This window comes from Nannospalax galili, unplaced genomic scaffold, assembly GCF_000622305.1.
Source record: "Nannospalax galili isolate Female #2095 unplaced genomic scaffold, S.galili_v1.0 scaffold296, whole genome shotgun sequence".
Taxonomy (NCBI): Eukaryota; Metazoa; Chordata; class Mammalia; order Rodentia; family Spalacidae; genus Nannospalax; species Nannospalax galili.
Genome location: NW_008340113.1, coordinates 1,821,387 through 1,836,495, shown reverse-complemented (window position 1 = coordinate 1,836,495; position 15,109 = coordinate 1,821,387). Strand labels below are relative to the sequence as shown.

Below are 15,109 nucleotides of genomic sequence, written 5' to 3'. Positions count from 1 at the left end.
GGATTTTTTTTTTTTTTTTTTAAGTTATAACTTTTCTATTTCTACAAATTCAAAACATTTGGCCCAATTCTCTTATAAATGTGAAACTTATATAGTGTTTCAGTAGATGACTTCATAGACTGTAGCCTTTTTGTCCCCTGAGCCAGTGACTATGTATTTATCATCCACAGAGATATCGCAGCTAAGTACTGATGAGGATTCTTTGGACTGGAAGAGAAAACAATAGGTAGAGAACATTTAATGTGGAACCAGGGTACTTGGGGGCCCCTGCTTTCTAAGGTGCCCTTGCTTCTGGTTTCATAGGCTACATGGTGGGCAGGTCAAACATCCCTTCTAAGTAAGGAACACTTCTATACCTGGAATATACTGGCTCCGTAGGGGGTCCGCCAGGCATTGAGCAGGTTGTCTTTTCCAGTACTCACAAACCACTTGCCTAGAATTAACAAAGGTATATGTAGTTTCAGCAATATCCAAATTCCTTCTCTGCTATTAACAACTTGGACTTAATGAGAGCATTGGTTTGTTGTTGTTGTTGTTTTGTTGTGTATGTGTCTGTGTGTGGGGGGGGTATGCAAATGCCAGGGACTGGACCATTTATGAAAGTGAGAAGACAACTTTGGGGAGTTAGTTCTCTCTTTCCACTGTGCAGGGTCTCTCTTGTTTCTGATGCTGCGCTGTGTACTCTAGGTTTAGCTGGTCTGTGAGCTTCCAGGGAAATCTTATCTCTGCTTCTTATCTTACTGTAGTAGTACTGGGGTTACAGATGCATGTTAGCACATCCAAATTTTTACATGAATTTGGAGACAGAACTCAGGTTTCCAGGTTTGTGTGCAAGTGCTTTTATTCACTGAGATATCTTGCTCACCCCACACATATCACTGTTCAACACATGAACTACCATTTCTATGCTCCAAGCAGGTTTTAAATTTAGGCTTCTTGGTGTGATCTTGTTTTTAATCAAATAAGTTGTCAGGGGGCTGAGTACACAAATGGTTCAGTGGAACAGCATGTGCAAGCATGAGGACATGAATTCAGATTTCTAGCATGTGGCTGTGTGAACCTATAACCCCAGGCATTGGGGAAAGTGTGTATGTGGGAGAACAGGTATATCCTGGGGGCGTGCTAAACCCAGACTAGCCAAAAAGGCAAGCTCCAGATTTAATAAAAACCTTGTCTCAAAAAGTGAGCAACAGAAGAAGACACCAAAGTCAACCTCAGGCCTCAACACACACACACACACACACACACACACACACACACACACACACACACACATACGTATATATAAAAAGATGTCAGTCCAATCAGTCACTGGATACATGACTCTGCTTCACAGCAAATTTCAGTTTTATGAAAAAATGAGAACATAGAGAATCAGATGTTGAACTAGATGTCAAAATAAATATGCCTGACTAGTTAGATACACATTCATCCATCTACTTACTCAGAAAACAAATGTGACCACTCACAATGAGAAGGACAGCCTCCACATTTTTCTCTTAGCAGAGAAAAAAAACCAGTCTGCAATTAAACATCTTTCTGGTCTTGGTTCCTCACTACAGAAAGTACTGCTCTTGTCCCTTTTTCTAAAAATTCTCACCCTCCCCACTTCAGAGCAGTAACAATTACTCCACACCCCATCCAAAAAACAAACACATGTCCAAACCTTGTTTCAGTGCCTGCTGATTTTTGTCAAATTAACAAACAGGCTCAAACAGATGTTACTCTGTTCTGAGGGGCATATTAAAACAATAGAATTATTGTATCCTGATGCTTAGAGAGCAGCATTTTTTCCAGATATCATCTCTAACCATATTTTTTAGAAGTATTTTCCATTTAGGGCATCAACAGCCTCCAGTGTCCTCATAGTTGAACTCACCACAATAAGCAAATTTTAGGGACAGCACACAGCTCTCATGGAGATGCAGCTGGTACTTGTCAGGTTTGTTCACATGCAGAACTTCCACGTTGCTGCTTTCCATGCCCACAGCAAGCCACTCCCCAGTCGGGCAGTACCCCAGGGAGAAGATCTGTCATGAGCAGGACAAGGTCAAGGCTGACTTTACTCCAGAAATTAAGAAAATTAAAAGGCAAGAAGGGGTAGCATGGGGCAGCAAACATGAGGGGGGATGATGATGAATGCACGCATTAATTTGGTCCTCTCTGCTTCCTGACTATGGATGCAGTGTCATTAGCCATCTCAAAGTCCTGCCACTGTGCTTTTCTGACAATGACAGGCTATAACCTGGAACTGTGGAATAAAACGAATTCTTTCTCCTCTAAGCTGCTTTTGCCAAGGTATTTCATCACAGCAACAGAAATGAAATAAGATGATACATACAGTTGTTTTCCATTCATTTCTGCCCTGTTTTTTAGTTGTCATTTTTATGACCAAATAAATAAACAAAATTTAAGAAACAATGAAAAGAACAATTCTACCACCCAAAGACACGTGAAAAAAAGGCAAGCAGTCTAGATGTAGACATAGGACATCTAACAAATTTCTACAATCTCAAAAGTTGCTGATTTTTTATTATTTGAAAATCCCAGTCAGGCATAGTGGTTTATACCTGCAATTCCAAAATTCAGCAGGATGAAGTAAGAGGACTGCCTTATGTTCAAGACCAGCCAGGATCTGGGGCTCAGAGTGAGATCCTGTCTTAAAAAAATACTCTAGGCTGGGCATGGTGGTGCACGCCTTTAATCCCAGCACTTGGGAGGCAGAGGCAGGTGGATCGCTATGAGTTCCAGGCCAGCCTGGTCTAGTACTTTCAGCTGGGGCTACAGGGAGAGTGTCTCAAAAAAAACAAAAGACCAAAAAATAAGATAAAATACTCCACAGATCTAACTGGCCGTTGACTCTTCTTTTTAAAGTGAAGGAGTATTTAAGATAGACATTCATTGATCTCCAGTCACAAGTTTTTTTTGGTTCTTTTAGACAGGGTCTCACTATGCAGCCCTGACTGGCCTGGATCTCACAGAGATCTGACTGCTGGGATTAAAGGTGTGTGCCACCACAGCTGCCAGCTACAAGTTCCTAAAATCCTTGAAACAAATCAACTTTCATTCCTCATTCTGCATTAGATGGTGAGAATATACATAACAAACTATAAAATGCTGAAGGAAACTTGCATATCCTAAGCTGTGTGAACTCCGTCACCAAATCTGTAAGTCCATAAAGCAGCTAACATACTTTAACTTTTAAGAGTTTTAGGGGCAAAGTATGTGTGGTTTAAATGTGTTATTTTAAATTCAATGATGATCTGCCTGGATCCAATCCTGAAGGGTGATACAGAGAAACCCTCCTGACTCCACAGCAAGTCTGAGTCGGGCAGTCACCTGTGAAGTGAAGTCATGCTGCTGTAGCTGCCTCCCTTCACGAAGGTCCCAGGACCTGACCGTGTTGTCCAAACCTCCTGTCCAGAGCTTGGTGCCATCATTAGAAATGTCAATACAGCTGGCTCCGTCTGTGTGGCCCTGGAATTGCCTGATAAAACAAACCAGATTGAATAATGATTTCCTGCCAGAGCTTAAGGTAAACACTGTTGTGTTGTTAGTTTTGGACTCACTGTGTTTCATCTCATAGTGTCTGCTGGTGTGCAAGATCAAGCTAACCTTCCCCCAGGAGCACAGGAAACAACACTAGCCGGCTTTGTTTCTTTTTTTCATGATCCAAGGTCTACCAAAATACAATGCTATTTGAGGCTGCTGTCTAGAAGTCAAGTATGTTACCAGAGTTTCTCTGATAAATTGATTAATAAAACTCCTATTAGGCTGCAAAAGTGCTAAAATACTAAAAGACAATAAAGACAAACACAAAACCCAAGTACTTTCCTTAAGAAAAGATAAAGACTGGCTAGGTGTGCTGGCACATGCCTTTAATCTCAGCACTTGAAAAGCAGAGGCAGATGGACCTCTGTGAGTTCTAGGCCAGTCTCATCTACATAGTGAGTTCCAGGTTAACCAGGGTTGCATAGTGAGACCCTGTCTCCAAAAAAAAAAGAACAAATAGAAACTAAGAAAGATAGTCTTGTCCTTCAGTGGCCATGGATTAAATCCATGAGAAGGTAGAGACTATATTCTAAGAACCTACTTGATCAGGAGAGAATGGACAGGACAGTGCCCTTTCTGGCAGCACAGCATGAGTTCACCTGTGTACTTAGCCTTGCTTTCGGAGTCCAAAAGGGCCCCACATTAGGACATGTTAACTCCAGGAGAACAAAGGTCAGGGAGGCACCTGACCACAGAGGTGCTGGGTAAAGACAAAGTTAAGGGCTGAGGACAGACACCTTGCCAGACTCTATTCCCAACAAATGGCTTTCCTTATAGGGAACCCTTGTGCAGCATTCAAAGAGCATCATTTGAAACAACCAGGCAGCAGGGACTGTTCTTAGCCCAAGTGCTACATGAGGGAGCAGGTCAGACTGGCAGTAAGGAGAGCAATATGAGCACAGAGGCTGGGGTGAGAGACACACACGCAATGGCTATCACAAACTTGACAGTGCTATGCATGCACTGGCCAGAGTTTGTCAGAGGTCAGGACCCAGCAAAGAAGTATTAGGAATTTCAGTGCCAAAAATAACCCTTCTTTCCCACACCTCCTTCCCCCCCAATATCTTATTATTCCCAGAGAGTACCAAGCTTAGAATTTAAAAGTACAAGGGAAGTAAAAAAAAAAAAATCACCACTACTGCACAGAGTTCTCAGTCAAGACAGAACCTTTACGTTAGAAATTTTCCTTTCACAAGCTACCCTGAAAGTCCTGACTTCATATCCTGTCCCAGGTAGTCCTTTCCTCCCACATGCCCAGTTTTCCCCACTGTGGCCAAGCATGTGGACCTCAGCAATGCCAATAAGCCCTCTCCATGATCAGTCAGGGTTGAAGAAGTGTCTGTGGTTCGCTTTCTTCTTTCCCCTTCAAACAATGGAGGCAGCCTTTCTCTTTACCCAGACTTCTTGTCACCTCTTCAATTCAGTGAATGTTTTTTTGCTCAAAGCATCTTTCCCTGAAGACTGACAGCACAGACGGGTGCCCCTCCAGCTTTCTACTCTCTGACCATTCGACCAGGGCAAAATAACTTCTCTGTGCCTCAGGTTCACTGTCTATAATGTACAGAGGATGGCAGCACAGATAGCCTTGAACTTAAGTCCTCTTGCCTCCACCTCCCAAATGCGGGGATGACGACTACTGAGCACCACACCTGATTTAAGTGCTGACTTTAAAAAATACTTTTCTGCACCACCTCTGGTATGAGTACTGAACGGAACCAGTTAAGCTGTTGAGGAGAAGGGGACCCTAAATAGCCTGACAGGAGTCCCAGGTAATCCTTAAGTGAAACAACCTTCTCAATTAGGTTCTGAGAAACACAGATACTTTAAAATGATTTTTGTGGTTTCAATTCATGAAAGCTCATTTTCAATGTTTATTTTTTGGTTATTTTTGTTGTCTTGAATCAGACTTCCATCTGCAAACACGCCTATAGCCAAGCACATACTACATAGATTGAGGCCCTTTGCACTGTCACTTTATCCACATTATATGCCATCCCTTAACAAAGCCATACAGCATCTCAATATGAGCCAAAGGAGAAAAGGTGCTGGTGACACTGGCACATAAGACTGCACAGCTTACCCTCAGCTGGCCATACAGCTTGTCTTTGCATCCCTAGAACCTAGTTCCGCATGACAAACAACAGGCTCTTAAAAGACAGGCTGAGAGCCTGGAGGCGGCCTCAGGAGCAGAGGCAAGAGACCTCCCTCAAAGGAACCTCCCTTAGAAGGGTCCCTGTACTTACCTCACCAGGGTCTGATTGTGCAGATCCCACACTGCAATGTTGCCGTCACTGCAGCATGAGAAGCAGACCTTGGAGTCGGGGCTGATGGCCAGAGCGTAGCAGGCAGGAGCTGATGACGTCAGCTCTGCCTTGATGCGAGGGGTGGGAGCTGCCAGGTCCCAGATGGACAGAGTACTGGCTTCCCCTCCTACTATGAGAGTACAGCCATCAGGTAGCAATTTACAGGAACGGATATAGTTATCTCTATTCTGTGAAATAACAGAATGCAATCACTGTAGTGCACTGCCAACTGCTAATACTGTGAATTCCTAAATGCTGCCCTGGTTTTTAACTTCAAAAGTGGTGTTTCATGGGCACTCCATTCTACAGGAAAGATCAGGGTCCAATAGCAATTGTCTTCTTCAAAGCAGTAAATAAAACAAACTTACAGGATAGTTCAGCCCTATACAGAAGCTCAGATTAAAATCTGTTCCTTGCTGGGTATGGTGGCACATGCCTTTAATTCCAGCACTTGGTATGTAAAGGCTGGTGGATCTCTGCAATATCAAGGCCCAGTCTGATCTACATATCAAGTTTCAGGCCAGCTGAGGCTACCAGGAAGACCCTGTCTCAAACAAAACAAAAAACAAAAATAAAGCACTGCTCCAGATTATACCTAAAAGCATCTAGGTGGAAGGTATATGTGTGTACATGTGTACACTTCTTTCTCTGTAAATACTTCAAACACCTTCCCTCTCCTTTATTTATCACTTTGACAGTGAAGACGCACTAGACATATCTGGTTTTCATTATTCCTGACACTGTCCAATGTGCAGAAAGTCATCATCGTTTAAGACTTTAGCAGAGCCGATTTTTCAACATTTAGCATGGCTGTTGTCCTATGGAACCCCCTGATCCAAAGGCCAAAGAAACTGATAAAAGGTAAATCTCCATCAAAGCCAACAGATGGAGAGGGGAAAGGGAGAGACTGATGTGATCCACCCGAGGAAGAAATGAAGGCTGTCCTCCCACTCGTACTCAAACAGAACCACTCCCGCAGGGGCCTGCAAAGACCAGAGAAACTTTACTCACAGATGCCTACTGCTGTAGAAGACTGGGCTACACTCAAGTATGAAATTCATTAAAGAACACCCCTGCCTCCTCCTTTCTTTCAGAGATGAGGTCTTGCTACATAGGCAAGACTGGCTTCAGACTAGTGTGATTACAGTCTTTACCACCTAGTACTGGCAGTATAAGTTTGTGGGCTACCATGCCAGGCTTTATTTTAAAATTATTTAATTACAAAACTAAAAGAAAACAAAACAAAATTTGCTAATGACTACCCATCCCTTTCCCCTGCCAAGTCTTTGCATCTAAAATCTCTGCCCCTTTGTTTTCTGGGAACTGTCTCTACACTCTTTAAATCTTCCAGGCAGGCTGCTAAAGGTCGACATATATGTGTGGTAATCTTAAGGTTACACTTTAGAGATTAGGGCATGTCCTAGTGTGTTCTTATGTCCTTAAAAATGCAAATGGGTGTCCTCAGGCTCTGGAGTGGGTGGTCTGGTGCCTTGAGACAGTTCTTCCTGTTTCCTGTCTTACTGACTGCTGCCCTGGCATTCTGTGGTGTGATCCTTAACTATTCCTAAAGTTAGGGTAAGAAGGTCCAACCAGCTCTCTAACCGGCTTCATCACCAATCCCTTTCAGAAAAAGGAAGGGGCTGAACAGCTAACACAGAAACAGGATGGGGTTCCCATTTCCTTTCAATGTAAGTGAAGTCCGGCCCTAGATCCAGGAGCAATGACCTGGACACATGGATCCTGCTTACTCACCAGACAGTCCAACTGAGAGACAGGGCTCTTGTTGCCAGGGTGGCTGATGTCCCAAACCTTTACGCAGCCCTTGCCGCCTGTGTACACGTGCCTGGTGGGGTTGCTGATTGTTACTGCACACACCACCTCCCCATGGTTGAGGGTATTGATCTGGCGAGCATGACGAGGGATCCCAGGTCCAATGAGGGCATCAGGTGGAAAAGGAACAGGCTGCATCTGGCCATCCGCAGTGACATGGAAGGAGTATGCACTTGGGAGAGAAAAGAAAAACATACTTATTATAAAGGGGTGAGTCATGACCCAAGAGATGAGAAAGGGCAAAGGTTCCCTTGCAATGGTTTCTTCTTCTGAAATCAATACAGGCAGAAATATTTACTGATGGACAATATTTAAAATTTATACTCAAGGTATTTTAGAATACTCTAAAACACACCTATATTAAACTCTATTTAAATATTTTTGGTTGTGAGTCTGAGACTTTAACAGCTGTGCCAGCTCTCCAGCCCTATTTTAAATATTTTTAATACATAAAAATTAGATTCTGGCAGCTCTTTTTGGCTACATGGTGACTTTGAAGATGGAAATTAACTGCACAGGAAGGTTAGAAGACACTGTTGGGCTATGACACCTGTCCTGGGTGGCTGACAGCTAGTAACTTTTATGAGAAAAAGAAGTAAATTTCCAGGCTATTTTGCTACTTCTTTCTTTTTGCCCATTTAGCACAGATGAGCCTGATCATAGGTCCAAACTTCTGGGTCCACAACAAAATTCAACAAGAGTTTTTACTTCTGATGGATTACATTATTATTTGACTTCCAAGAGCTGGTATACAATAGATATTACGAAGTATAAATACAGTAAATACACTTTGGAGAATGGAAGACATAGAATATTTCAATTCAGTGTTCCACACACCAGGCTGGAGAACACTTTTCCTCCTTCTCATGTCAGGCATCACTATATCTAGAAGTTAAAGTACAGAGCATAAAGGAAGACACATGATTTCCTCCTTCCTACAACCTCCTACGAATAAGGCCCTTCTGGAGCCTGTCCTTGACACTAACATATATAAATAATATGAATACTTAACACAGAGCTTAAACTTTTATTCTGTTAGTAAATCAAACTGTGTAAAATAACTTGGCACAAAACTGAAAATTGATACCTGACATCAAGTCTTTACTAGCCTGCACTTACGGTGCACATTCATTAGCTTGAAAATAAAATACAGACTATTATTTCCCTCCATAGAAACAAAATATCGAATAAATAAAGACTGAAAATTCTCCCTTCAACCAAAGGAAAAGATTGTATATGTCAATTATCTTCTGGAAAACTAGTTCTAGTTACTAATGGAAAATGATTATTTGGCCTAAACCTTTAATGACACTGCTTTATTATTAGTCTCTGCAGTGCCAGAGATGAAATGATATGTTTTGGCTTTTCTATTTTCCCTTTGCATTACTCAGGATTGAATGTAGGGGCTTAAAAATGCTAGGCAAGCACTCTACTTAGAGTTGCATCTCTAGTTCCTTATTTTTATTTTAAGACAGGTACCAATAAGTTGTCCAGGATGGCCTTGAACTTGCCATGGTCCTGTTTCATCCTCCCAATGAGCTTAGATGACAGGCATGTACCACTAGGCCCGTCAATCAGATAATATGGTTCAATTTCAAGAGCTGAGCCACAGAATGGGAGCCACATAGAATGTTCTGGGAGATACATATGTATGTAAAATTACCTCAGGCCTTGGGTTCTCAATCCTCTAAATATCACAGTGTTTTCCAATCCAACAAAATCCTGTATTTTTATCTATCTATCTATCTATCTATCTATCTATCTATCTATCTATCTATCTATCATCATCTATCTATCTATCATCATCTATCTATCTGCATGCATTTTATAGTTATTTGAACAGGAGCTATGTTATTTATTATGGGGATATCTGAAGTTTCAGTCAAGTAGCATTTTGTTGTCCTTGAATACAAGGCCACCAAAGCACAGGAGTATAAGTCTATTATTTCTGTCCTACAAGAATTCTGGATTTCAAATAACTCTGGTAGGACAAAATTCAGTGGAGCAAGTTATGTGACAGTCTACTTCATTTCTGTTGCTGTGATAAAATACTCTGCAACAAGCAGCTTAGGGATGGAAAGACTTATTTGTCTTATAATTCCACGTTATAGTCTATTACTATGGGGAAGTCAAGGCAGGAACTTAAAGCATCACATCCATAGTCAAGAGCAGAGAAAGAATATCTGAAGGATCCTTGCTTATTTGCTTTTCTCCTCTTATACTTTTCAGGCCTTCCTGCCTAGGGAATGGTGCTGCCCACAATGGGCAATCAAGACAATCTTCCCCAGACATGCTCACAGGCCAACCTGATCTAGATAATGCCTCATTATGACTCTCTTCCCAGGTGATTCTAGGTTTGTCATGTTGATTATCCAGCATGGTAGTTCAAATGCCAGGCGACACGACTTGAGGTAATGGTGGGGTGTGGGTATTAAAGTGACAAATGAGTATTCAAGTAATGCTGAAGAACTGGCAAACAAGTTCCTATAAAACAACACACTGGACTGTATCATTTTATAACTGGTTTAAGTGGGGAAGAGAACCTGACTATCAAAATCTTTGGCTGTAAGAACAGCAGCACAGTGCTCATCCAGCAATCCCAGGTTTTTAGTGGGAGGATGCTATATGTTACTTCAGCTGGAGCCTTGATGATTAGAGTTAGTATTCCAGATTAATAAAACGGACTTACAAAGTACAGATAGGAAAGCTAACTTCCTGCTAGTTTTTGGGAGACCCTGTCTCCCAGGTGTTTTTCTTTTAACACATGAGGCCTGTGAGCATCACAGAGGCAATTTAAAACCAATTCACAGTGTAGCAAACTTCTGTCAGAGCTAGGAACACCCAAGCTTCCCATGGGTGGAAAGCCCATACAGATGCTAATGCACTAGTTCTGTGGCCTTGGCAAGCAGGAGCTGCTCCTCAGTGCTGCAGAGTCTGACCTGAACATAAACACAAAGGCTATGAGCTCTCCTGCAGGGAACCACAGGAAGGAAAACAAGAGGGGCACCGAGACCACTGGGATTACTTATTCACCTATAAAAACAGCAGGACCATTGAACAGCCCATCATGACAATGTTAGCGATCCTAGAGAATACTTACCTTCCCTACTGGTTGAGAAACTAGAAATAGTAACACCAAGCAGGAAGGAATCTTACAAAAAAAACAGTGAGGACAACTGTCCCTCCTCATCCCCAAAGGATAGATTTCCAGACCCTGGTGGATGCCTGAAACAACACACAATGCAGAATCCTGCTTATACTTGAGCTTTCCCTATACATACAATATATGGTATGATTTGACTTAGAAATCATGCTAGTAAGAGATGAATAATAAAACAGAGCAAGCACCATATACTCTAATCACATCACCAGCATTGTCACTCTTATACTTTGGGACCATTATTGAAGACACAGGCAACACAATGTCACAATTAATAGCTGATCTGGACTGAGATGGTATCACTCAGGAGGCAAAATCAGGGGCATTCTGATTTCTAGGGCAGCCTGGGCAATACAGTGAGACCCTTTTACATGCTCTGTGTATAGAAAGTAAACCAAACCAATAAAAGCTCAGTTAGCTTCCCATGTGAAATGCAGCAATCCTACTACTCAGAATGGCACATGATTTAAAACCTATTGTCATATACCATCCCCAACACAAAAAATAAATAAATAATACCTAATTGTTTATTTGTGGACTTATTATTTTCACAGTGCCCTTGGCCACAGGTATATTTTAAAGATAAAGGAATATTTTATTCTATAAATATCCTTCAAACCTGAATTCTGAATAAGGCCAGATGAAAGAATGCATATAGCTAGTTGCATTTATACAGCCAAGAGATAAGCAAAATTTGTTGGTCATTGGAGTGGCTAATCTCATGGCTGAAGTGGGGTTTCTGGAGCAATGGGTCTTTTCTGCTCCTTAATTTAAGGACTATTTACAAGGGCGGGCGCCACCATGAAAAAAGCCATTGAGCAGTACACACATATGCTACATACACTATACTGCACCTGTGTTACATTACCAAAATTCTGATTCATTTATTTATTCAAGAAAGAATAGAAGGAAAGACTCTTAACAAACTTACCCATTAAAATAGGTCCATGACGAGGCTGAGAGCCTAGACTTTTGTGAAATAGACCTGACAGAGGGCCTTGCCTGCCAGCTGTACCAAGTGTGTATGGTTTTATTGATGGGACAGCCTACAGTCTATGATGTATCTGCTTCCTCATCCACATGGCAGAAATAGTAGTAAAATTTAAGAGCAGCCTGATAGTGAGGCAGTAGGTTGAGAGGATTAAGACAGACACAGCACTGAATACCACAATGGGTTTCCAGGAACAGCAGTGTTGTTAAGCCACTGTGAATATAACAGCCAATGAGGCTCTGCTAAATATCTGACCAGTGGGCAAGTGTGAACATGAAGAGATGCAGAAAGGGAAGAAGATGCAGGTAGAAGTAATCAGGCAAGCAGGAAGTCACTGATGATCCTGGTAAGGAAAATCATAAAACACAAAAGGCAAGTATGGGCACGTTGTCTTTGAGCAGACTTGAACGAATGTCCATAAAGGAGGGAAGAACACTAGTGGCAAACTGAATCAGAAATTGAGTGCTCCGAGACCACTGTGCTACACTAAGTCCATCCACACAAAGAGACCCTTGCCCTGAGCTCTACTCCCTTAGCCTTCTGGTCAAACTCCCACAGATCTATTCACTTCTAATTGTGAAATCAGGAAGTAGAACTGGAGAACCAAAAAGCCAGCCTATTGGATTTCCCAGATTTAAAAAACAAATTAAACCAACACTTGTTCAGAGCAAGCGACTTTTCATTTATTGGGTACAGGGTGAAGGTGAAGGGCCAAAAGAAAAGTCCCCAATGGGGTTCCTCCCAGGAGCAGTGGCTGGTAAATAAGACTGCACCCTGAGCCAAGTGGTTGTTTTCCTGAACTATGTGGGGTTCTGCAGTCAAAGGAAAATAGGTATTTACACTTGGTCAGTTGCAGTAGCAGAAACCAGGGCCCTAGAGATAAAAGCTATGGTTGGCCACATCCTAAATGCCCAAGGGCATGGCATCACCAATGATATAAACGTTCTTGATGTATTAACAGGTGTCAAAAATCAGAGCACATCAAAAACTTAACCTTCAAGCTCTTTATGACTTGTGATGTCATTTACAATTAGTCTCACTTCACGTAATCCTATACTCCTAGCCACATCAGACAGCAAGCTAGTCCCTGAAATACCATCCACTGTCACATCTCCAAGTTGCTCCAAGTTACATGCAGTTCTTCCCTTCTGCTTGTAACAGCAACCCCTCCTCCCAGGTACATATAACCCCTGCCAAACTGACAGCAGGACAATTCCTCTCCAGAGTCCTGACTCTTCTTCTAAATCTTTGCTACAACACTTATCACAATGGACACTTCTCTCTGCTATTCTGCAGTTCTTTAGGGACAAGTGGAATGCCTCCATTAGCAGGAAGAGAGTGGGTACTCAATTAGTGAACCCCAACAAGCCAACTAATGTTGCCTGATCACTCAAACTGAGTCAAAAAAGGTCATGACAATGAAGAAAATAGGCTGAAAACAAGGAAGCCAGCAGCTGTCCTGTCACCACCTGGGTCATACAGACAACAACTTCTCTAAGGTACTGTCTAGCAGTCACACCAAATGTGGCAGAGAAATGGCCAACTTTCCAAGGGATGAGTTGTCTCCTGAGACTTCAGACCACGGTATGACTGAGCAGGTATAGTAACAGTAAAACCCATGGCTTTCCCTCAAGTCAGCTAAACCCCATAGATACTAGGCCCTCCCAAAGCAAGTTTGGGCAGAAGTGACCACAGAGCACAGGTAAGAAGCTCTATCCTATGCAGGGGCCTTGGATAGTACAACCCACACAGCATAAGAGCAGTAGAAACAGGTTATGGTTTCACTTTATTGCCTAAGACATGGGGACTTTCTGAACTTATCTCGGCCTTGTTTCTTTTATTTATTTATTATTTATTTATTTATTTATTTTTTAACATTTACTTATTTAGTTATTGTGTCTATGTTATATGGGTATGGGCACATGCATGCCATAGTGCCTGTGGAAGTCAGAGGACAGCTTCTAGAAGTTGGTTCTTGCCTTTCCATCATGTGCGTCCTGGGAATTGAACTCAGGTTGTCAGGTTTGGTGGCAAGCGCCTTACAACCAACCACTGAGCCATACTGCCAGTCCAATTTCCTGATTTTCACAACATGCCCTGACAAAATTTGGCTTCTGAATAGAACCATCGAGGTGTGGAGTACATGAAGCCACATAGGAAAATACCCCAACAGAAATCAGAACTATTATCTCTCCAATTTTTGGGTTGTGCTTTAGAGGAGGTAGCTCAGTGTTCCTTAAAATTAGAAACAAAAGAAAGTAGCACAGAAAAAAGCACCCATCTACCAGGTGTTAGAACCAACCTGTAGTCTAAGTCAGGCCTAGAACAAGTGGAGTCCTTAGTTTTGCCTTATTACCATGCAACACACTCCAAAGGTGAATGTGAGACTCATCAGGATGGAGGCAATACCCTACACAGAGGCCCCTAGAAGCACTTACAGAGCTAAGGGCAAGAGAGCTGAGGCTGAGCCTGAGGGCTGAGAGCAACTGGCTCCTAAACAGATGATAATTCTCTACATTATAATTTTGAAGGAAAACAAATGAAGGTAATGGTGGTGGAGGTAGTGTTGTGGGGGTGCAAGAAAATCATGGCTTTACCAATCTAAGACTTTAAGAGACTGAAGTCCCTTAGTGTATAAATGTACCTGCCTATGGGCAAAATCTGTTGATATAAGATTATTTAAAAAAATTTTTAAAGTCTGTATTAGTTACTTTTTGTCATCATGACAAAATACTGACAGAGGCAACTTACAAAAGGAGAGATTTACTTTTGTTTAGTTTCAGAGGGCACAGTCCATCACAGTAAAGAAGGCACATGGCTGGACCTCATTGGTCCATGGTGCCAGGAGCTTGCAATGTGGCTTAGTTACACGTGAGCAAATCGGGAAACAGAGACCTGGGGCCAGAACCAGAGGTAGGTTATCCTTTATGGCTCATCCCCAATGGCCTACTTCTGCTAAGGAGGACTCGTCCCAACAGTTCCACAGTCTCCCCAGACAGCACCACCACTTGGGATAAGTGCAAACCATTAAGAGTCTATACAAATAACCCACAAAAATCTATAAAAATCCTTTGCCTCTGTAGAGTTTATCAGTTTGGCATCCTAACATCCCCCAGAATGGAAATAGGCAAATCAGTATACAATTCCTACCTTATTTAGAAGATGGCATTTCTGTAGCAATTGAGAATTGTAGTCGTTAAAGTTCAAGCAGGCAATGCGAAGGCATCAGGATGATAGACTAGACATATTTAGTTGAATATGCTTCTATTTTCC

General features: G+C 42.1%; 1 protein-coding gene across 11 annotated transcripts in view; it reads right to left on the bottom strand.

Moving 5' to 3' along the window:
• Positions 1–15,109, bottom strand: part of Tle1 (TLE family member 1, transcriptional corepressor) — a 99,972-nt gene that overhangs the window by 612 nt on the left and 84,251 nt on the right. For all 11 annotated transcript variants that reach the window (XM_008835081.3, XM_008835082.3, XM_029564495.1 and 8 more), the window contains 6 exons: positions 7,608–7,857; positions 5,796–6,043; positions 3,340–3,487; positions 1,880–2,030; positions 357–433; positions 1–207 (listed from right to left, as the gene is read on the bottom strand). In XM_008835081.3, the coding sequence (XP_008833303.1) occupies positions 100–207; positions 357–433; positions 1,880–2,030; positions 3,340–3,487; positions 5,796–6,043; positions 7,608–7,857 (982 nt within the window). In that variant the 3' untranslated portion in view covers positions 1–99. The remainder of the gene's footprint in view (positions 208–356; positions 434–1,879; positions 2,031–3,339; positions 3,488–5,795; positions 6,044–7,607; positions 7,858–15,109) is intronic.